General features: G+C 42.1%; 1 protein-coding gene across 17 annotated transcripts in view; it reads left to right on the plus strand.

Annotated features, from left to right (window-relative positions):
* The window catches only part of LOC309701440 (CLIP-associating protein 1-A-like), a 53,076-nt gene that overhangs the window by 1,823 nt on the left and 26,546 nt on the right, over window positions 1-24,707 (plus strand). For 15 of the 17 annotated variants that reach the window (XM_082525630.1, XM_082525645.1, XM_082525639.1 and 12 more), the window contains exons 3-13: window positions 3,671-3,749; window positions 5,197-5,300; window positions 5,714-5,805; window positions 6,240-6,315; window positions 7,730-7,827; window positions 8,748-8,818; window positions 23,639-23,773; window positions 23,886-23,962; window positions 24,069-24,161; window positions 24,251-24,396; window positions 24,518-24,653. In XM_082525630.1, the coding sequence (XP_082381756.1) occupies window positions 3,671-3,749; window positions 5,197-5,300; window positions 5,714-5,805; window positions 6,240-6,315; window positions 7,730-7,827; window positions 8,748-8,818; window positions 23,639-23,773; window positions 23,886-23,962; window positions 24,069-24,161; window positions 24,251-24,396; window positions 24,518-24,653 (1,107 nt within the window). Of the gene's footprint in view, window positions 1-3,670; window positions 3,750-5,196; window positions 5,301-5,713; window positions 5,806-6,239; window positions 6,316-7,729; window positions 7,828-8,747; window positions 8,819-14,186; window positions 14,303-20,263; window positions 20,564-23,638; window positions 23,774-23,885; window positions 23,963-24,068; window positions 24,162-24,250; window positions 24,397-24,517; window positions 24,654-24,707 lie in introns of those variants that run through there. The other 2 variants (XM_082525637.1, XM_082525636.1) reach the window with 2 other exon arrangements.

Below are 24,707 nucleotides of genomic sequence, written 5' to 3' on the forward strand. Positions count from 1 at the left end.
CCTGCTGAGCAGTTTTCAGTGCTTCTTGGTTTCAGATTGTGTTAGTGTACGGTGCCATTTGAAGGAGATCTAACCATCCTTTCTGTTAAATAGAAGAAAATAGAGTCCAGAATTCTGATTTCTTTTATTGTCGTTTTTTAAGGTGGTACTTTAAGTCTTCCTGCCTCTTATTTCCCACCTCGTTTGTGTGTTTGAGCCTGAAACCGCTCGATGCTAATTACCGCAGCTCCTCGTGGAGCGCTGCTCTGTCTGAGAGCTGATGAATAACCCACCAGCCTGTTTACCTTCAGCTGCAGTCAGCCCGGTTCCCCGTGCTGCTCGATTAGCATGCTGTACATGGACGTTTGCTGCCGCCGCCGCTGGTGCTGGTTAATCAATAGAGATGGGAGTAGTGCACAGTAATGTAGAGCTGCTTTAGGCTGATGATGTCACTTTTTAATGCAACGGTGCCAGAGAGGACAAATCAGAGTCGTGCTGACTCCACAAATATGCAAAATAAAACAAAAACAACCATCTGCTGTTTAAGTTTGTGTAGTTTAAACAAACGAAACTGTCAATGAACCCTCGTGTTTCACGCCGGTCAGATAGAAAGGTAAATGTGCCAGACTTAGCCAAACAGATGCTGAATAAAAGCACATAATTGATTAATCATAGAGCATCTAAGGACAGTTACAGAGCTCCTGACCCTGATGATGGATTTACTCAACTGTTGCCATTTTTCACCAGCTCTGCTTCTTATACAAACTACATGTAGCTACCCAGTTCTTTTCTAATATTACTTATTAAAAATGCCTTAAAACTCAAAGCCAGACTGTGGGAACAAACCGTCCAACATATCTGAGGCTTCTGTAATGTCTCTCAGGTTTCCTTCACATATGTTCTTCTCATGGTCGTATTTTTGTTGGGTTCAGTTAAGTTCACTTTTATTTATATAGCAGCAATTCACAGCAACATTCAGTTAAAGACCGTATACTAACACAACGAAAACCCCAATAATCAAACGGCCCCCCTATGAACAAACATTTGGCGACAGTGGGAAGGAAAAACTCTCTTTTAACAGTACGACTAGTTGGAGTTGAGGGGAGGAAGTCAGGACAAATTTATGGATTTGTTTCTGATATAGGTAGAGTCTGTGTTACCTGATTTAATAGAAGGTTTTTTCCTGTCTGATAGACAAAAAAAACAAAACAAACGGTGTTAATATTCAGTGAATGAAACCCCCAATGGTAAAAATGCTTTGGTGGAAGACCAGATGGTTTGTTTTTTTTATAAACATCTGTTTTACAAAATAGATGTTTGCACCATTGTCTACCAAAGGAAACCCTCTGATGTGAATCACAGCTCCTGAACGGCTGCTGAACTTTTAGTCTTATTAACTAAAATGCCGGATTTTTCACTGGAGTCTGGTGTGGCATCATTTCACTCAGTAGTAAGAGCAGCAGACACATACGGACCAATCGTATCGCTGCATCCCGCGCTGCCCTGGAAACACAGCCTCCTGTCCGTCCTGGTGATGTCTGTGGGGCCGTAACGAGGACGGCGAGGCTCCCAGGCGAGCACGGCAGAGGCAAGCTTAATTTACCAGCACCCATTAGCCCAGTTTCCTGCTCTGTGTGAGCGAGCCAGCAGGTCTGACAGAGACTCAGCTTCCAGCCAGTCGCTGCCGTTAACAGGGCACTAAAACCTTCCAGCGCTGAGTGTGAAGGATGGAGGAGGGCTCTTTCACAAGCTGTTAGGATAATGGCTCGTGTTAATCGATCACAGGCCTCTGATGTAAATTAAAAGGCTGTCCAGCCAGCTGTAAATACAGGCTGCTTATGGGCAGCCTCTTATGGCAAAAGTGAAGTGCTTAAACATGAGGGAGGGATTTAAGATGATATGAATAATGGACACATGTTTAGATTCATCTCCACATTGATTTCTTCCTCTCTTTAGTGGATCAAATGTCAGAAACACTCATTTTATTTGTAGTAGTCGAATTATTCAAATGTCACCACAAAATCCAAAGATATTCACTTTATCATCATGTCGAAAAGCAGCAATTCTCCTTCTTCACATACTCATGTCCAGATGTTTTTGGGTGATCTAAAGGTTAAAGGTCATATTTTGGACTACATATCTGCTCTTTGTGATATGATATGGAGCTGAGAGTAGAAAACACTGTGATAAACTGAGTGTTCAGAGCAGTCTGAAACCTGAGCTTTAGCTTCTCTGGGATTGCGTTTACATATTTGAAGTGTTGGCAATGTTTAATATGAATCCCCACTTCTTATTCGGGAGACATGTGACAGTAAGTAAGAAAAATTTAAACAGATCCCTGTAAACCTGAAAGTGTTTTTCTTAATCCAGATTATTCCCACTCAGAATGAACCACAAATCTCCATCAGTCTGCATACGGTTATAAAAGTGAGTCTATAATACCTTAGTTATAAGATGTCAAAGCATTTTCCTCATATTTCACAATTAATTGATTGCACAATTAATAAACAAAGGTGTATTTTATGTAAGTGAGACCTACCCCAAAATAAGTGACCTCAGTGGCTTTCCTTTAGTGGACACCAACAGATTTCATATGCAGGAAAAAAAACTGTTATCAGTTAATCATTTGAGTCACTTCTAACATCATGATGTATTTAATATTTTTTGTCAGAATCAGTGAAAATACCCATCTTTTACTCTTTTATAGATACACAGTCGATTTATTAGTAAGCAAACAATCATTAGTTGAAATAACAAAACCAAACCACAGCTAATATGAAAATTTGGGTTATTATCTAAAAAGTGTGACTTAATAATGCAAAATTTCAAGTTATTTTCTCCAAAGTTTGAGTCAGTAACATGAAATTTTGAGACAATAATTGGTTTAATAATTTTATATAAATTTTTTATATATAAATATATAATTTTGTTTGTTTGTTTTAAATTATATAAAATTTAAAAGACGCTCAGTGAATATCACTCCAAGTATATAAGAGCTTACAGGTAAATATGTAACACATTTGAGTATGAATATATAAAAACGAAGTATCTTCATAAATTTAAATAAAGTCCTTGGAAGAAGAATGGCGTTGTTATACAATGAAAATAGATTGTAATTAACTCGTTCAAATATCTACGTCAGTGTCGTTCCGCTCTCCGTCCAGCAGATGGCACCATAGCGGAGGCGGTCGTTTTATTTCAGTCACCCTTATATTAGTCACGCTCAATCGCTCTCTGTTGTTGAGAGTTTCCAAAAATTGCACCGTGGTCTGAACTCGCGGTTCAGGTGGTGCGTATGTGTTGATATGGTGTCAGCAGGGAAGCTCTCACTACGCGTTCATTGAGTTTCCCAAACCACCCCATGACAAGGAAAGTCATGTTCTCTTCCCCGGAAGCGCTGATAGTAAGATCTACACAGTGGCTACACTCACGGTTCACAATCAGGTCAACGCTTCAGCGCACAGGACCGCAGTTCACACTGTTAGCTCACATCACAGATACACCAGCAGCCTTTATTCGGCCTTTTTCTACCTTTTTAGAGCTGAAACCGCTGCTTTCTGTGTTACCCATAAGCCTTTGCGGCTCATATTCAAATACTGTGCTGCTGCGGCGCTGTGGAGCTGCCGGCGCTGAAGGAGGAGTCACTGTGGATCAGTTTAACCGCCCGTGTGATGGTGTGTGTGTGTTTCAGGTGGTTTTACTGGGGATGGATATCCTGTCGGCTCTGGTGAGCCGGCTGCAGGAGAGATTCAGGACACAGGTTGGAACTGGTGAGCCTCTCCTCGTTATTTACTGCACACATAATAACAGTACAACAACATGAGCTTCAGCTTACTTTTAAAAATGACTTTAACCTGTTTTTGTTAGTTTTAGATAGATGTATTTATACTAAAATAAGACTTTGTGCATTAAAAAAATCTGTTATTTTCTTAAATATTTAGAAATGTTACAAAATGTATATAAATATGTATTTTTTACATTTTTCCCAAATTAAAAATATTTAATTTACATTTTGATGCACCTTGAGTGTCTTTTATTTTATGTTTTCATTGCAAATCTCTACATGTGCGTATTAAATGTAATTTATATTATTATTTAAGGTTAATGTTACTTTATTGTTTTTCATAGGAGGAAATGGCTGGAATGATAGTTACATATACTAAAATATCAAACACTGCAATTATAAAAAACACACTTAAAAATGAAAGAACTGTGTTTTCTTACATTTACACGATGGTGTGTGATAGAAGGACACCAGCAAGAGGGTTTATAAAGTGATAGTGAGACCTGTTAGAGAGAAAAGAGCCTGCTACTCACATTAAACACACAACAGTTTGAATCAGTAAAAGAGAAAACACTGCAAACAGTTAAAAACAGTTTACAGGAACCAGCTTCTCAGACTGACTGTTAGAGCCAAATGTGTGACCTTATTTCTAGTAGAGGGGTTTGTGTCCATCATCATGTCTTCTCCTGTGTTTAACTGGTTCTTTTGTAGTTTTAGTATTTAAAGGCTGAGCATCATGAACACGTGTCATGTTTGTCTAATTGTGTCTTTCTGAATACAGACTATTTTTTAAAGGCTTTGAGTTCAGCAGAATTAGTTTTTAACTAGTTTTCTCACACATCGTGCTCACCTCTACAAAAATTATTTGAAACTTTAAGCCAAACTCTGTGATACAGTGTGGCCAAACACGCGTTTTATGTTATTTTTGAAGTGTTGTGAGGAAGTACTTTTGATTTCAAATGTATTTATTTGTCTGCATTAGACAGTTCCTCCCATTCCTCACTGTTACTATGATAAAACCACCGATACAGGAAGGATTTCATTCATGTGGCTCACAGATTTTAATCCCATTTTACTCTGTGCTCCTCTTATTTAAACTTTAATAATCCTCCGTAGACTTAATGTTTATATCACAGCCATTATTTTCAGTCTTTCACTTAACTTACTGTCTGTGCTTGTATGGAAGTAATGGAAGTCATCTCTATAATCAGATGACACGAATGCAGCAATAAGAAAATTGATTCAGTTCTCAGAGTTCACACCCCACAGTTTCAGCTTCAACAGATGATTTTATTTTCCTGACCAAAGCTTAGATTCTCTCTATATTTCTCCTAGTTTGAGAAACACTGCGTTAATATCCAAACATGGAGGTTTTTGCTTTCTTTGTGATATCACTGCAGGCTGTAAACACCAACTCTCGCTTCCTGTTTCAGTCCTGCCCAGTCTTATCGATCGACTGGGAGACGCCAAGGATCAAGTCCGAGAGCAGGACCAGGCACTTCTGCTGAAGATCATGGACCAGGCTGCAAACCCACAGGTACACTCACTCTTCATCTTATCTCCTTTTTCACACCTTTGGTCACAGGAGATCCACCTTAGCAGAAATATGTTCAATTACCATCAACATTTGTTGAATTTAAGTGCATCTCGGGAGCTGATATTTCATTCAAACAACTGTTTTGCACGATATAATAACCTCATGGTGGTGCTGACCTATAACATCTGGTGTCATAACTCTGCAAACTACAGGGAAAAAAGACGGCACAGGAGAAATTTTGCCATCAGGCATTTAAATTCAAATTTAAACTCACAGAAAAGTAAATTAGTCTAACACTCACATTTCCACCTGCATGTTTGGATTTATCCACCACTGTGTCGTCCTCCAACAGAGCGTCACCATAACGTTACAGGTGACATGTTAATGTCTCTCTGTCTTCTCCCTGTGTTCAGTATGTGTGGGAGCGAATGATGGGAGGATTCAAGCACAAGAACAACAGGACCAGAGAGGGACTCTGCCTGTGTCTCATCTCAACTTTAAACGTGTAAGTTATTAATATTATTGAAAGCAGTAACTGATTTATAATGTAACAGCAGGTTTGGCGCTTATATTTGGGACTCTGTTAACTCTTTGTTTGTTTATTTAGCTCTAAAGTTTCAGGAAATATTCAGAGAGGTTTATCACAGCTTCAGATATAAAACTGTCACATCTGATTTTTATTTCAAAAGTTCAAACCTAAAACTGGTTCATGGGATAAAAGAAAAGCTGCAAACCTTCACGTGCGAGAAGCTAGAGACGCTTTTGTTGTTTTTGCTTTTAAAAAACGCAGAAATGAGTGTGTGGGTGATTTTCAAAATAAAAGAGCACAAACTGGAAGTTTTATTCATAGTAAAGGAAGCGTACTGATGATGTCATGTGTCTTTGAGCTCACCTCCAGTTTTACTTGACTTTAGTCAGTTTTGTGTTTTGATCTTTCAGGTTTGGCTCTCAGAGTCTGACGCTCAGTAAAATCGTTCCTCACATCTGCAGCCTCCTCGGAGACCCCACCAGCCAGGTACAATGCCTGCTCACTCACACGGTCACACACACACACACACACACACACACACACACACACACACACACACACACACACACCAGGTTACACTGTGGTTTGAGCCGCTTTCACACATGCACTGTGAGCAGCTTCTTGAGGATCGAGTCGGATTGTTTTCCACAGGAAGTTGGAAAATGTCCGCTTCAGACATGTTCTCACATCAAACCAGGTAACGCTAGATGAATTACTTTAAAAAGACAGAAAATATATTAAAATGTGCAATAATTCAGCAGTGAATCAGTGAAAAGAATAATGCTGTCTTAAAAAGACAAGCTGCTACTTAATAAAGTAAGGCTGAGGATGTTTTAGGTTGAAAGATTTCTGCTGCTTCCAGCCGTTGTGTGAAAACTTAAAACCCCCTCACCAGTCATCATTTTACTGCTAAACTCTGGCTCATCTAGCAGAGATTAGCAGGCCTGAGGGGCTGTAGTGGTTCATATGCAGTCAGTATCTGAGACTTACATACTGGAGTGCTTCAGAAACAAGTGAAAGGACTTAACACTCAGGACAGCAGCTGAGCGGCAGTCGTGTGATGGCTTTAAACAGCTGTACTGTGCAGGTCAGCCAACTTCCTCCACATCCAGCTGGAGAACAGTTTCTTTAATCTGCAGTAATCTTGGTGTTTGACTGCCCTCTGCTGGTGGAGTTCAAACATTACACTACACCAGACCTGCTTTAGCTGATGTCAGACCCACACCGCTGTACAGGGATGAAGTCTGTGATCCTCCAGCTCTGCATCAGGATCCTCAGCTATCATCTGTCTGCTCCCCTCTCTGTTTGCTGTTTACTGATTGGTTCGTCATCGCCAGAATCGCACTTCCTCCTCAGGACAGGAAGCCGTGCCCATGAACTTCCCTTTCCAAAGCCAAACACACTCACGCATGCTCAGTGAGGCCTTCAGCTACCCTTATCAGATTTTAAAGTCTATAGTCTTTGTTTGATTTCATCACTAATCAGTTGCAGAGAGAAAAAAGTCACAGCTTTGAACACAGTTCAGATGTTTAGTTTAAAGTCGGTGTGTATTTATTGTTGCTTTTAATCTGCATCTAGACGAAAACAAAGAGAACGATTTAAACCGGTGTAACGTAGAGCTTCTTTCAAAATAAGAGTGAGAACATCAATGTGGACACGTCACTGTAAATGCTGATACACACACAGATGGATTTGCACCAGGACACAAAGTAAAGAAAGAAAGACACCTGGAGCGTTAAACATGTCATCACAGTCATGTGTTTTTCTGCTGTGACAGCAGCCAAAGAGCATCATGGGAGATGATTTTAATTGTTTTTAAAGTGTCGACCACATATTCAGGATGATTTAAAACAAGCAATCTCTTTGTGTTCAAGTAATGTGTTTACCTGTCGGCCCACAGGTGCGTGATGGCGCCATGAACTGCCTGGTGGAGATCTACCGGCACGTCGGAGAGCGAGTGCGGATCGACCTGGGAAAGAAGGGCCTGCCTCAGTCACGGTGCGTTCAAAGCTCCCTGTAAATCTCATCATGTGAAGGGCTCTGTGGTACTGCTGGTGGTGCACACTCACATTACTCAGTTACATGTAGAAAAGTGACAGCCTTTTGAATAACTGTTCTTCACATTAGAAGGAAAGGCATTCACAGCCCTTTAAAAACACTGTTTCTGATTAGTTTTTTATTGATTGATTGGTTATTTAATCTAGAAAATATTAGAAAATCTATGAAGCCTCATTGATCAGCAGAGTGTCCTGTTACGCCAGAGTTTCACTTACATGTGTTTTATGTCAGTAATGAGATAGAGCTATAGAGGAAGAGTGGCTGTCTGCTGGAAGTTACAGCTGTTAATGAAAAACCTCAACAAGCAAAGTGAATTAGTGAAAACTCAGAGGAGGGAATGCTTCATCTCAGGCTCCTGTGGTTAGATGTTTGGGTTTTTCACTGCTTAGATTGGCAGTGATGGTCTTATTAATTAACTGACTTTTAACTTCAGCTTTAATCTGATGATCAGTGTCTGATTAAATGGCAGATAATTAAGTTATTAATTGAATAATCAGGAAATAGTTTTCATTTTAATCACACAAACAGTAACTGACTGTTACCAATAAAGCTTGTCCTTTGAGTGATGGGTGCTTCCTCCTCCATCAAGTCAGCAGATGTGACAGTGACATTGTGGTTCTTGGTGTTTGTTCTAATAATATCTGCCGTCGTCTGTGTATTTTTGGAGGCTGTAGACTCTGTGCTGTTACTTTGGCCTATTTAAACACTCTCCCAGGAGCCTGAAATGAGCCAGTTTTCTGTTTTTCAGAGGACACTCTGCACGCTTGAAGCCAGCAAGGCCTCTTTTTTTTTTAACTTGGTGCTTTCCTGACATCATAACACCAGCTGCTTCTGACTGTCTGCTCCGTCTCTGTGTGCAGGCTGAACGTCATCTTCAGTAAGTTCGATGAAGTCCAGAGGTCGGGGAACATGGTCCTGTCACCTTTGTCGGGTAAGTCCTGCAGCGTTTGATGAGCTCAGTTTGGTTTATGGTGCCAGGGGCAGTTTTATGATGATGCTTCTGTTGTCATGGCAGCGTTAATTTGTTTATTTAATATTTTCTATTGTCGATTGTTGAAAGCAGCCTCAAGACACGCGACATGTGACCCTCCCAAACTGCACCAAATTTGTCTGTCCATGTCAGGGCTCTAGACTTACTTTTTCTTTTAGGAGCACCAGCACAAAAGTTAGGTGCACCCAAATTTTTCAACCGCATTTGAACCCCACTGCTTTACATGTTCACTTTTTATTTTATTTTTTTAATTGCTGTCCATACAGACAATATTGATCTTGTCTTTATTTGGAGCACATTTCTACAAGAAAGAGAAGTTACTCAAAAAGTGCTTGTGCTTAAAGTACAATATTGTAGACAATGTTAAACTTAATCATCATCTCGGCCTCCTCTGACGACCTGTTTGCTGCTGCCTGCTGCTGAAAGGCAGTGGGGAGAGGGGACACATAGGCAGTGCATTTATCGCTTCATATAATGTGTTTTCTGGATACACTGTGCTTTTTCAGCCTTCAGAGGTTGATGGGTCAGGCCTTAACTTAACAAAAAATTTATCAATAGGTCTTTTCATCTTTTCTCATTACCCACAGCTACATCCACTTATGTCAGGCCTAGGCTTCTCACTAGGGCTGGGTATCATCACTGGTTTCACTATAATCCATTCGATTCCGATTAATAAAGTCCCGATTCAATTCCATTCAATTTTGACTCAGACAGTCAGAAATACTATAATTCTGATCATTTATCAGTACTGACACTTGTGAGACTTTATCAGAGGTGTAAGCATCACACCACATGCCTTTGTGTCAAAGTAACTGAGGATAAAACTCATGAAGAATATTTTCCTGGCCTGGCTTTTTATAGCAGATAAGCTTAAAAATATTCTGCAGTAGAACAAAAACTGAAGAAAACCATGAGTGAACATATAAAGATGCTGCTGAAGTGAAGCAGAGCAAAGTTACAGAGGTTCTATTAGAGACACAGCTAAGCGGTTTGCAATTTGGCTTTATTTAAAAAAGTTTATGTTTCTGTGCTATTAAACAGCAGACATGAGACTTTCTTGTCAGAGGTCTTTTTAAAAAAAAAAAGAAGAAAAAAGCCGACATCTCACTGATTCTGATGCGTCGGTGTTTACCTGCTCTCATTTGCTGTTTTAGCTGTTTGGTTGTTTTTCAAATAGTTTTGTGACTTTTAAGATTCTGGCGTTTCTGGCAAAATACGTTTATATTTAAAAGTAGATTCAGGATTTAATGAATCGATATCGCTTTATTAAAGCTACTCACCTCTCTCTATCTGCCTGCACTTTCAAACATACACGTGTGTGGGACCAATCAGGCCAATCAGAGAGGTCCCGCCCCTGACTATCTCTCATTGGTTTAGACAACGATATGGGCATAATGTGTGTCTGTTGTTGACCACGCAGAGACTTTCAGACTTGGAGAGGATTCTTTTTTGTCGCACCATTGCGAAATGAAGTTGCATATGTGATCAAATTAAGTCGCACTCTAGAGCCCTGTATGTGCACACTTACTGAACTCCATGATAGCCTCATAAATAAATCCAGAAGCATCCGAGTTACTCCTGTTGATCACCAGCTGACTTGCACCCAGTTTATGGTTTATATGTACTGAGTGTGTCCATGGAAAGTCCTGAATGCTGTTTTTGGGTACCAGGAAATATTTCCAGTGTTTTCCAGCGCTGCTGGGATGGGGAATTCATTTTTATAAGTCAAAGATAATCTCTGTGTTGTGGTTTCATCTGTGTTTATGCACAAAATCAATCAGTCAGGGAGAAAACTACAAACAGGGCTGTCACTTTGTCCTCTCACACTATACTCAGCTGGTGCTTCTCATTCCTCTCGTGTTTTGGGGACTTCCTTACCTGGATGATTGAGATGTTATCGAGATGTTTTCACAGATTTAGCTTCCTGGGCGATGTTTTTTAAAAAGTATAATACAGAGTTAACAAAGAGTTCATATCAAGTTACAAAGTTGCAAAACTGAGGAAAACTGAAGCCTGATGGTTTCTGCTGTGAGCGAGCAGGATATTATCCACACAGTTTATGTTTTCACATCCAGAGATAAAGAACATCCGAATCTAGGGTTGGACCATTAATCAGAGGTTAATCTTAATCATAATCTTGGCTTTCAGTGATTATGAAAGCATGAAAATGGAGATAAAACTGGAGATAAAACAGTTTCTCTTTTGTCTGTTCTTTTTCCCTACAAAGCTCTGAGTTTGTCTTGTGTTTCAGTGCAGAAAACAGGAAACCTTGTTAGACATATCAGTAGAAAACAGCTGCAGTTCTCTGTCTTCAAGTAAAATGATACTGATACACTTTGAGTGTCCTTTGATCAGAAAAAAGAAAAAAAAGACCAACATTTATGAATTTCTTGAAAGGAACAAATCATGAAGACGTGTTTGGACTGGTTTGGTGATGAATAGATGGAAAGATTTTGGTGAACAAGATCTGCTTAGAGGAAGTAAGATGTTTATGTAAGTTAACCTGTGAAGGATTATTAACTGGTAGAGCTGCCTTCGTCTCCGATCTCTCTCCGGGTCCTTTTTGGTGATGCCTGACCAAAGTTTTGATTGGCTGGTCGGCTCTCCACTCATCTGTCCATCTGGACTCTGACGGCCAATAGCGAACAGTGGTCGCCCTTTCAAAGTGGGCTTTTTCTGAAACACTCGCTAGCCAGACGCCTGACTCAATAACAGATGGTCCTGTGTGCATACCCATTTCTTCTGTTTGTTTATTTATTGGTTTCTCTTTTCACTTTCACATAACAAACACTTGGTGTTTGGTAAGTTAATAAGTAATGATGCTAAATAATCAAGATTACAGTTAATAACTAAGATAACTGTGATTTCTTTGTACTGCAGATGAGACCATCTGTCTCATTTCTATAATGTTGACTGCGTCATAAAGGCCTGAGGAGCTTTAAGAAATCAGAGATGTGGCTCAGATGTCTGAAACACACACAGGCCCAGTAATGTGTGACACCATTAATGCTCTTTTCAATAGTTTCTGCTCAGTTATAAGAAGTTTCTGCTTCATAAGGAGGAACTGAGGGGAAAGACTTTCCCACTGAAGAAGGTGTTCGCTTTTTAAGGTAGCACACAAAGTTCCTTACACATGTTTTACAGCAAACGTGCAATTATATCCGGGGATGTCCTGGCATGGAAGCATGTTTGAATTTTGTAATTTTCACTTTCTGATAATATTTTGCTCATAAAAATAAGTTCATACAAAAATTAAAAACCCACATATCAATTCTGTGGCCCATTAAAAAGATTTAATTTGCTAATTGGATTTATTCCTCTCTTTGTCTCTGTTGGTCCTGTGGGATTCAGATGGAGGCTGTAAATCTAAAAGTGAGAGAAAGTACACGTTGTACTCATCAGTGAGTCTCAGTGTTTCTGCTGGGAAGCCCTCTCCATGGTGTAAAGCTGTGCGTGCTGTCTTTCAGTGAGAAGGAAACCCGAGTGCCTTCTTTGTTCCTGTGGACTGAAATGAGCAGATTTCAGTCACTTTGCTGCAGGAAAAGTGACCCTGCAGAACACAGACGGGACAGTTTACACAGTGAAAAGCAGCTACTTATGTTTAGTGCTATGGCTGTGTGGCAGGACAGGGAAAACTGCTGAGCAGTCATTAAAGAGGATGAATATTGTTTCTGAGCAGGTGTGTTTTGTTTGTCTCTGTGTGATCTGTGCACAGAGGTTATGGTTAGCAGACCGGAGCGAGTCACATTAAACTGGTTTGATGGTCTCATGAACTCGTTACCTCGCTCCATCTCTGGTCACATGGGTCAGCTTTCATCTCAGGAGGTGCTCAGCCTTGAAAAGAAAAGGCACAACCACCTTCCTTTAGGAAAGCCTGATGATCATTCATCCCAGGTTTTGTTGTTAATGAATATATCTGCCATATTTGAGGTCAAACATGTCCCAAGATGTTTCAGCGTTACTGTAACAGAAGGAAACGCGTATTTGTTATTCATGTAGAGGCCCACAAAACCCAGTGTTTACAGATGATTACATACAGAGAAAAAACAGCAGCTGACACACGTCATATTTATAAACCTTAAGTCTGCTCAGATTTAATCTTTAAGAAAAAGAAACTTCATCACACAGCACATTCATTTATCTAAGTGTATAAATATAATAAACTGAAGTGAAATAACCAGGTTTGTTTCAGGTAACAGGAACAGAAACACAAGAGATGAAACTCTGACTTTTCTACATCTTCACTAAATCTGACTCATTAAGAATCACTTTGTCTCTCTGGTTTTAGTAAACAGTTTATCCTGATTAATTTATAAGGTGACGTAAGCATGACTGCTAACTACACAGCACCTGTAATGAGTCCGTGTTACATTACCTGACAGAAATCTGTGTATTTTTCTGTTATTTTCTGACCATCCAATGAACATAAATGGGCATTATGCACGAGTAAATGAAATCTAGTACCACACTGACCCCTGGATCCAGAAGGATCTCTGGATCTGGATTAGATTGTAATATCTTCCTGAGAACTTCAAGACAAAAGCAGACGGTTTTTCTTATTTCAGTGTGATTTGTTTTTGCAAAGCTCTTATGGAAAATTTTCAGTTTGCTGATGTCTCACAGGGCAGTGTTGTAATGGATCCTTCCAAAAACTACTGGACTCTGAGCTGCACTTCAAAGATTGATCACTTTAAACCGCACTGAGCTCTGATCAAATTCCCCCGCAGATCTGTTCTGATTACTGAGTAATCCTGCTGGCAAGCAGACAAGCTGGACTGATGACATTGGCTGCTCTTCAGAAGTGATGATGTCACATTTAAAAGCTGACTGAACAGCTAATGACTAAACGAGTCCTGACATTGATAAAGACTCACTCCTGTGTGTAGTGCTGGGCCCTGTCTGTCAGCTGAACTGATACGGAGGACTTATTTCACTTTCCTCAGACACGCGGCCTGATTGTTGATGAAGACTGGTGAAGATTACAGAGCGGCCAGCCTATTAATATCTATTTCAGGGAAAGGTGTCACTTAAAAAAAACTAATTAGGAAGGTTTTTGTGTTCATCAGTGTGTTTCAGCCGCACAGCAGAGGAGCAGGAAACTTCATACTGACCTGGAAAACAGGGACGGGAGTCACAGAGAGCAGAGAAGTGGACCAGAGTGACAGGCTGGAAAAGAAAGGAATAATAAAACAAAGTGGGAGTCAGTCACAAAGAAGAAGTGCCTTTACTCTCAGAGCCCAGGGCTCTTATTTTGTAAGAGCAGTGTCAGCTGTCGTCCCTACAGTCACAAGACTGGGTTGGAGGGGAAGGGAGGAGGCAGGCAGCAGTGCGTTAGCTCGGAGTGGCTGACAGGACGCTAGCATTTGTCCTCCTGCAGATCCACAGGGGACGGTGTCGCCTCTGCAAGCAGACTGCCGTTTGCAGGTAAATAACAAGTCGGAGCATTTTTCTGTGAAACCTACAGGCCTGCTGTAACCGTCTGCAGAGTTCAGGGAGGACATCTGATCTGAGCTGCATGTTTGTCTTCATGTGAGAGTTGATTAACGAAACGACTTTTTCTGTAATCCTTCATAATTACATCATAATTAGGATCCGAATGCCACAAGTAGCTGAAGCGCGCTGATGTGTGTAATCCTGCTGCTCTGCTCCTGCTGAAGCATTTCACTCGTTCCCAGTATCCTGGGAGAAATGACTGCTTTAATTTGAGGAAAACTGCTGCTTTCTGCCTCTGTTCTGCTTGTTGTTGAAGTACTCGCGTTTCTCAAAGGAAGATTACCTGTTAAGTCAGGCTTGAACCTGATTTGAAACAAGTTCTGTTTCTTAAAGGAGGCTTAAAGAAGTCATAAAAGCAGATAAATAGGAGGTAAAGTGTTAGTGGTTTAAAAACTGACATCAACCAGATCTCATTGCTTCTCTGATCACTTTGCTCTCCTGTACATTAGAGCTGTTATAAATCAGAGACAGAGCTCGAGGCAAGTCCATTTAAACCCTTATGAATGAATAATTGATTTATGGCTGTATTCTTAAAGCAGCCATAACACAGTGAAGGGATGTTAACATTGATCCTGAGCATGTGATCTCATTACATAGTTTTACCGAAGCCCCGCAGCTCACACAGTGCGCATAAATAACCTTCTGCACGTCAGATCGTCATATCTGCGGTCGGGACGAACGCTTTCATTTTCCTGCTCTGGGATTTTTTTTGGTTTCATGTGTTATCTCTGACCTCGCTGCGTGACGCAGGAGGTCCCGCAGGTGGGAGGTGCTGACAGACGAGGCCAGGTACAGGCTGCCAGCAGGACTTGGGTTGCACAGTTGGAAAGCTCGTGAATAATGAAGGCCGTGCAGAGACAGAAAGGACACGGTGCAGCGCAGAGACTCCCCCGGCTGTTTGGAAAACAGAATAATAAAAGAACAAAGACCGAGGGCTCACAGCCTCTAACTCGCTGCTGGGTGCTGTAGTACTGACCTGATCGGTTAAGATCGGTTGTTATTTTAAAGGTTTGGGCCTTGACCTCTGACACCACAAACATTCAGAGGTGCAGGGATGCAGTTTTTCCAGACTTTAAAATTATCTGACTGGAGCTCTGAGGGTTTGTCCAACGACACAACAGGAACCGTCCTCTCCACAAAGACACAAGGACACCAGACAGGAAATGTTCACTCCCAACAGGAATCAAGACTGGCTGACCCTCAAAACCCGACACACAAACATCTACATAGCTGCGCATGTTCAGACCTTTCATAATAAAGAGGTTTCCAAGTATAACATTTGAATTCAGTTTGTTTAGTTAGAATCTGTTTGTTGCACACCCGCCTGAAAATGTGACTGAGTTCCTGCTAAAACAGGGGTCTAAACAGTGAAGCGTGATATGTAAAAAGGATGGGGACAGTAACTCAAAGCAGTTTAATCCCAAGAAACAGGAGAAAACGGAGGTAAAGAAACAGGCAGTTCTAACTTTCTGCTTCAGTAAACATGAATTAATCTGTTTGCAGATCAAACTGTGAGCTGGAAAAACTGAGCTTTGCTTAAGAAGCGCAGCATGAAGCAGACACTGCTGATGGCTGACAGCATGCAGGGGGCCTTTCAGGACTAGTTTAAATATTTGATGATGTTTTAGTTTGTATTTATGCAAAAATATTAAAAATTGTTCACAAACTTTTCCCAGCACTTCTTGTCTCAGTTTGAGAGAATTAAAATGAAGATGGCAGAGGCCTCTTTGTGGTTCCTCAGCTTCATCCACAGACCAGCAGCAGTCTGAGCTGCAATATGAAGCAAAAATATTCAACCTTAACCTCTTCGACCTCTCAGATGTACAGATCTGCTGCTTTTCTTTGTGTTTTCAAGGTGAGACATGTTTTCTGACACGCTGTAACTCCACAGTGTGTTCTTGGCTGTAATCTGATGAGAAAACGTGACCGAAGCCTGAGATTTCTGTGGGAATGCTCCTCCCACTGTTGTTGCAGGTGAAAGGCAGGGAGGTGTTGAAGTGTTACCTTAAGCCTGTGGTTGCCTGATCATGTAATTGTTGGGTTTTTTTTTTATGCTGAAGCCTCCAAAGGCGGGGCGGGGGGTTAAAAAGGCTGATTTGATCCGTGCAGGAAGGGATAACCCGCTGTGAGTCTGTTCTCCCACGCTCCCCAGTCTCAGGTTTCTTCCCAGGTCTGTGATGTAACACCTCCCTTCGTAAACGCTTCACCTCCTCCCCGGTCATTTTGTGCATTTGCATCAGGGCGATCAGCTGTCAGACCCCATCAGTGTCCAAGCTCCCCGAAGACTGTGAGACGCTGCCAGGAGGGAAACTTGTGACCTGGCGTGGCGAGGAGGTGCATAGTTAGTCACAGTCGCTTTGTTAGATTTGTTCGATTATGATTATTAGTCGTAAGTGTGGATCTGTCAGGTGGGAGCAGTTGTTTATATCTCTGTGGTAAAGCTGTAAAAGTAACAGCGAACTTCACATATTTAACATGTCAAACACTATTTACTTTTTTTCATGTAATCTCCCAAAACTCTCTTTATATGAAACTGTTAGTACAAAACCCAAGAAAAAAATGGAGATTTGAGGGGTTTTGTTTTGTTTTTAGCAAAGTAAAGCCATTAAAATGTGAGATTTGGCTCCCAAATGGTCTAAACGATGGATCATTTAGCCCACTGACACCAGTGAAATTGTAAAATATTTTAAATTTTTTGTATATAAAATGCTCCAGAAAGCAACAACATGCTCCAGAGATCCAGCTCAGGGACTGTCAGCTGACTCTGTCAGTTAAAGATGTCACTCGCCCTAATAATACACACTTTAAGCCTTGATACACCTGAACAGGTGAATTAGAATAAATTCACCTCCTTTGCGATTGTTATGAAGGCTGAAATTTAACAGTTTAACATGGGAGTCTATGGGGGCTGACTCACTGTTGGAAATGAAAAACGTGGCTCTAAGTTGTAGTCTTAGCTTTCACTTCAGAAATGTTGTTGGTTCTAAGAAAGCAGCTCCGCCTCTGTTCTAAGCTTAAAAATACAAATACAGCTACACATATTTCATATGTATATGTAAGACCTGAACTCTTCCATGGCATGCATTTTTAATTTCTCTTTGCTATTTGGGCTGATTGGAACCTGATGAATGTAAAAACAAAGAATTACGTGATTTTTTTTATTTTTTTTTACCTGATTTTTGTTTCTGAGAAAAATGAGATTCACATATGAGGACATTCACATTAAATTTCAAACAGTGGCAGTATAATGTCCTCGTAAGTGGATATCACACCCTTGTAGAGCACAATTTAGTATTTTGGTCTAGACAACCCAAAATGTGATGTCCACATATGTGGACGCCAGGTCCTGGGACGCTAACAGAGATCTCTTTACTGAGAAAACACACCAGTGTTCATCCATCTAAACTGTCCTCCTGCTCTCAGTGGAGCAGTTTGCATTAAACCCTTGGGAGTCATCAGTCCGACTGATACTCTAGACACATCTCAGAGCTGCTCTGTGTGTAAAGAACTATGTGTTGGTGCTTTTTTTCATCCTGTGTCCATCCTCTGAGCGTTTCTGTTTACTCTGTTTAAACTCAAGATGGTGTTTCTTAAGCATACATTCAGGATGTGCATGTAGTGATACTGAGGGCTTATTGTTTTGCATCACTGTGAAAAAGCGTGAAGGGACAGATTTACTGGGCGACCGTGGCTCAGGGGGTTGGGAATCGCATCTGTAACCGGAAGGTCGCCAGTTCGATCCCTGGGCTCGCTGTCCTGGTCGTTGTGTCCTTGGGCAAGACACTTTACCTTACTTGCCTACTGGTGTTGGCCAGAGGGGCCGATGGCGCGATATGGCAGCCTCGCTTCTGTCAGTCTGCCCCAGGGCAGCTGTGGCTACAACTGTAGCTTGCCTCCACCAGTGTGTGGATGCGAGAGTGAATGAATAGTGGTATTGTAAAGCGCTTTGGGTGCCTTGAAAAGTGCTATAGAAATCCAATCCATTATTATTTATATGAATGAAGACTTGTTGAGGCAGTTCATTTATTTATAGGCCGCTGAGATTGTTAGATATTTCAAAAATGAAGCAAAAACACGACAACAGTGCAAGAAGAAGATAGAGTAAGAAATGTAGGAAATGATTCTTTAAACTGTTTTAAGTATTTGAAGAACTGATATTTTGTTATTTTTATTCTTGACCTTCTGCATGTCCGCGCTGTCTTCCTGTTTCCCTGCCCGTGTACTAGAAGAACGAGGATGTGAAAGGAAATGTGTTATGGCTCTAACTGTCAGCATTAAGTGTGGTAACTGTGCCATCTTGTGGAAGCAGAGCAGCTTTCTGACATATAATGTGCACGAGTATCTCCTTTGATCGGAAAACTGTTTAAACCAGACTGAGCAGTTTCTGCTGTCTGACCTTCAAGGTTATGCTGATGAATATAAATGAAGCTGACGGTGACAGCAGGGGGAGTGTCTGTGTGTTTTCTCCTGAGGGGTTAAAGGTGGAGGTGCTCTGCTTGCATTCAGAGGGTGCATTTAACAGTCAGGTCGGTCAGTATTGGTCTATGTATGATACGTTAGCTCAGAGATGAAGACCACAGCAGGTCAGGCTCTCCTCAGACATGATTATGAATGATTGTGATGCTTTGATGGCGTTACAGTTTGTGCAGTCAGGGCTCAAAGCATCATCCATGCAGACCAGCAGTGTTGGTTGGTTACTTAAAGAAAAACCAACTCTTACATCACTGTGATGGTGCTGGGTTAACTGGGTGCTTCTCGCAGCTTCAGATCGCACTGAGAGAACTTCAGAAGCAAACGTATTTTTCATAGTGTCTTTTATTTTGAAAAAAGACCAGATGCTCTATGCCGTTCCTCTGTCTGACTTCCTGCCCTCCTCAGCAGCTCTCTGTGACAAACGGTCACAACAGAGAGCTGTGGAATCACGAGAGCTGTCATGAGTGGACAGGATCAGCTCTGTCAGTCACATCTGAGCAGGAATGTGAGGAGGATTTTCCCTTCTTGCCAAATGCCTGAACAAAATAGCGCAACACAACCTAAAAGAGGAATATGATATCACACAGATATGTGAAGTGAAACAAAACGGGCCTCTCAACAACAACATGTGAAGAATTTCTCTTTTTATTATTACTTCGTAATAGAAACCTGATGGTTTATCATTATTTCTATGCGCAGTTAATTTTAGGTCCACCTTTAATGCGACTTCATCAAAATTGATTTCACACTGATGGCCGAGTTCTAATCGCACATAAGTTTATTTGCTCCTCCTTCAGGCCTTCAGTCACGCTTTCTCAGATTAATCTGATCCTCATATTTCACTTTATGTCACAAGATTTCGTGTATAGTGGGTATAGTGTGGGATTTAAAAAGTAAAGCTATGCTGTACTACAGTTACGGTACTCAGCTCCTGTCAGAACACAAATATAATAATAAGTCAATTATAATATCAATAAATCTGTATAACCTAAAAACAGCGTTGGGTCTCGTCCAGATCAGATGACATACGCTAGAAACTGTTATTTTACACACAGGCTCTGTGACATCACTCAGCCTCCTCCTGCTCCACCTCAGCGCTAACAGTGAAGTTTCTCACACGTGTGGAGCTGCAGTGACCTTGCTGAGATAAAGCTGCTGCTGCTGCTGTGGGCTGACGGAGGAACCTTGGTGGAGGTTCCACGCCTGACGTTAACGCCGACAGGGGACCGGCTTCCTATAGAGACCGACCCTCCCACCCTCCTCCCTCTTTCCTGAGTCATCACGGCTCCGTAGCTGTCCCTCATCTCTAGCGCCGCCCACCAGCACCGCCTCCGCTTCAGAAACCGCAGGGGTTTGTCCCCTAAGCGACCCCTCCCATCTCCTCCTCTCCTCCTCCCATTGGTCTGCTCCTCCCCTCCTCCCCTCCCACCTCTATCACTCCTCTGTATCCCCTCTCTTCCTCTTCCTCCATCCTCTGTCCTCACTGCGAGCGTGTTTGAATTAGAGGACGAAGACGCAGAGGAAGAGCGTTTGGGAGCACATGCTCCCTGACAGGAGAGAGGGGGGAGGCTCGGCTTCTCCCTCCCTTCTTTTCCCTCCACAGCTGGAGGAAAAGATGTGAGGAGCACAGAGGAGCGGAGGACCACCTGACTGTCTGTCTGTCTGCCTGTCTGTCTGCCGGCATGCTGAGGAAACTGGTCTGCAGGCGGATCTGCTCCTGTAAGCTCCTCTTCCTCTGGACTAAATCAAATATCGATATCGATTCGCAGCCGTGATCGGTGATGAAGGTGCGGTGCGGGTACAGCTGTGATTCCAGGGGGAACGCGTGTGCCTGGTCTCGATCGTAAACACAGCAGGATTTTGTCTTTTCCTGGCCTGCTCTCTGCTGGATTGTTGTGTGGACAATGCATAGGAAGTGATGTGTGTTAGGGTTCAGGTCAGGAAGCTGCAGGAGCAAGTGTGATGAGTAAACACTGAAACTTTTAATCTACTTGTGTGTGATCAGAGTGGAAGGACAAGCTGATAAAAACTCAGCCGTGAAGGTTAAATCTGATGTGAAAGGCTTCATTCTGTCGCCCATCCTCCTCTGATTCTGTAAATGATGTCTGTGGTGCACTTTGAGGGCTGTTGTCACCTCGTTTTCTTTGTCTCTGGCATTTGTAAGAATCCTCACACAAGTACAGTAAGTAACTTCTGAAATCCACCGAGGGCCTGTTTACTCTTATGTTTATGGTCACGTCTGTTCCTTTACTTAACAGGCAGAGGTTAGAACTGAAGAATTATGAGGCTTGATTCAAAGCTGTGCTTCTTTAGGTTGTGGCTAAAATGTAACCTCAGTGGTTCACTGTTAGCCAGGTGGATGTTTGGACTGATGCACTGAAATTGTCGTCTTTTCTGTACCGTTTGGTAACAATCTTTTATTTTCATGTAAAATAGCAGGAAATATTCTGCCTCAGACACATTCTCACTGCTGGAAATCGTCTGTGTGTTTCAAGAGCCTGTGCCTGTGTTGAGTTTGAATGGACTGGTACTTTTACAGTCATCTTCTACTCAGATTAAACACTTATAGTACTTGCTTACAATAAGCCTCATTCACCCACACGCTCATACAAGTGCTCTCTTTATTCTGTACCTAAGCCCTTTTAACCTCACACTCGAGTCATTATCTTTGCTGACATATGTCGGCATATGTCTCCTCCAGAGTTTCGATTAACAGATGACCCTCTCTGAGTCAAAGCCGCAATGTTTAAAGTAAAAAGAAAAGACTCCTGTAATTAGGAGCAAGCAGGTTAAAGACCGGCTAATGTCCGACCTGCAACATATGAAAACAGATTGTTGATCAGAAAGTAGCTTTACCGACGCAGGCTTTTCTTTTTTCCTTATGAAACATCACCCGAGGCTTTTACAAGGCTTTTTAACAGTAAGACAGCACACTGGTGATGATGATACCCCTCTCAGAGAAGCCGTGATAAGATTAAATTCATTGATCGACAGAAAGCAAAGCGCCGTCCAAACGTCTTCTTATGTCACGCTGTTAGTAGCTGTAGTTTCAGAGCTGCTGTGGCTGGATTTTCATCTGGTGCTAACATGTTTGTCACCGTCCTGGTCCTCTCTCGGTGTCGCGCTCTGTTTGTGTTAGCGTGCTGAACTTGAGGTGACAGGTGAGGCTGTGTTTTTCCCTCACACACACTCACAGTGTGTTATGCTGTGAGGAAGACCTCCAACCTGATGTCACATGACTGATGTGTTGGCTCAGCTCCCTGCTGCTCTGTGTGTGTTTGTGTGTGCGTGTGTGTGTTGAAACTCTAAATAATGAAAAAGGATTGATTGCTGGCCTGGCAGATTCCTGTGCTGAGGGGGGCTCACGTGGCGCTCTGGCGTCCACCGCAGGAGACATCTGCACAGGGCTGGGCCTCTTTCAGCTGCTTCTTGTTGCTGTATTTTGGTTCAATTACTGATCAGTTCAAATGTAATAGATTATATTTATAATGATTAGAGGTGAAACAGATGGTTTGCTGGATATTCTCCAGATCTGGCCCCTGAATTGTGAGGATTTGTTGCCTGTTTGTTTTACATGACAGGAAGAGAAGACAAAGACATCGCCATGTGCTCTGCTCATTTCCACAACCACAATCTTTACTCTCAGAAAACTGGTTTTAATTAGTAATTAGATTACATGTAAGTTTTATTTAAAAGAACAATGTAAAATATTTAATTTAGTGGAATCTGATCAAATGAAATGTACTATTTAGCATATATTCAGTTTATACCAAACACATTTCCCTTAATGATTAATTTTGATAATATATATTTCAGCTGCATTTTACTCAGAATGATTGTTTCCTGTTTCTAAAGGGCAACAAATTATTTTATTAGTGTATTCATTTACTATGCTACCATAGCTTTGCATGGTTCACAATTCAAAATAATCCATACTTGTCTTATACTGGGCTGTCATGCTTTAGCTCCTCCTCTAACGTTTTTTACTTTCAAAACGGGGCCTTGTAAACAGCAGGTAGGTGTCTGTATAATTAGGGATATATGCTTCTTTTTTTGGGATCAGTCTCATGTTCAGATCCTAGAGTAGAAAAAAACTGAGCACGTAAAGAACTTTGAGGCTCAGTGGGTTTATGTGTACATACACTGACATCATTAATTAAATATATATTTGGCATTATAGCAGTGTGTAACTAGCTGGACTAAAACATTTGTTTGTTAAAGATAAGTAATAAAAATACTCAGTATGACCCGTGTCCATTTATCATATCTATAATGATGTATGACAGCAACAAATATTCACATTGGAGAGTCTGAAACCAGCGGATTGTCTCATAAATGATCATTTGTATGCGATAATGTGTCAGTATCAAGCAGGGGAGATAAGGGAAACCATCAGTGTGACTCTCTGATGAAGCAAAGCTTTTATTTGTTTATAATAATCATAAAATCTGAGAGTGTGGAGGATAAATGTAGTCAGTTTTCAGATGGTTGCCCTGAGGATGTGAGTCGGTCCTCCTGTGGTCGCTCTGGCTGGGAACACAGGGCTAATTGTTGTCTTTATTGTCAGGGCATTGTGTCTCTGACCTGCTGCCCTCCTCGCCATTACCAGCTCGCTAATTCGGTGTTACAGGAATGCGAGTTATGCCCTCTGCGTCAGCTGAAGTCCAATCGCAGAAATGTCAGAGTCCTCCTGCTGCGCCGCATTGTTTGGATGCTCAGCAGTGGCGTTTTTCTTTGTGAGAACTTTGTTGTTCAGTCACATGACTGTCCCTCTCTTTTCTTCCTCCCCAACAGACAAGAACTTCGAGGACGATGACTCGGTGGACGGCGGCCGCTCCTCGTCCTCGTCCAAAGGAACCTCGCTGTCCGGGAGGAAGGCGGTGAGCATGGGTTCATTTCAACGCCCTGCCCCCGGCAGCAAGTCTGCAGGTCAGAACCACCGCATCGCCACCCAAATTTATTCATGAGGATGTAAAAAAAAATAAGATGACAGTTTTTGCGTTTTGTGGATCTGTAATTCTTTCTGCTGTGTTTTCTGCAGGGAGGGACGGGTCCAGTGCTGGAGCCGTGGATGAGGAGGACTTCATCCAGGCGTTTGAAGATGTTCCCACAGTGCAGGTTAGTACATATGTGACATGTACTTCAAACGGCTGACCGTCTCCATCTGCAGGGAGTAAGACTCCTGCTCGTGTGTGGACCTTCTCCTCTCTCTCTCCTCCATCAGATCTACTCTAACAGGGAGGTGGAGGAAGCCATGACGAAGATTCGTGACGTGCTGTCGGACGACAAGCGGGACTGGGAGCTGAGAGTGGCAGCTGTAAGGACATGTCCTGACCTTGGCCCTCGCCTCAGTTTGAAATATCAGTGAAGGTGTGTGTGTACTGAACTTTTTTTGTGCTCCACCAGCTGAAGAAAGTGCGTTCGCTGCTACTGGCCGGTGCACCAGAGTTCGACGGCTTCCTGCAGCAGCTGCGTCTCATGGAGGCGGCGTTCAAGCTGTCTGCCAAGGACCTGCGATCTCAGGTGGTGAGGGAGGCCTGCATCACTCTGGGGTAAGGCACATGGCTCACAAGATAAAAGAAAAGGAAAATAAAACCAGGCTGATCGTCTCCTCCTGCCTGTCATTAGTGCACAGCTGAAATGAATCCATCTGTCTTCCTCTCCATCCATCAGACACCTGTCGTCAGTGCTCGGCAACCGGTTCGATCACGCAGCAGAGGCCATCATGCCAATACTCCTCAACCTGGTCCCCAACAGTGCCAAAGTCATGGCCACGTCCGGCGTGGCCGCCATCCATCTCATCCTCAGAGTACGTGCGATAAAGCAGAGGCTGCGAGCGGTTTCGATGCTGATCACTGACTAT

This window comes from Aulonocara stuartgranti (genome assembly GCF_965226115.1).
Source record: "Aulonocara stuartgranti genome assembly, chromosome: 23".
Lineage (NCBI taxonomy): Eukaryota > Metazoa > Chordata > Actinopteri > Cichliformes > Cichlidae > Aulonocara > Aulonocara stuartgranti.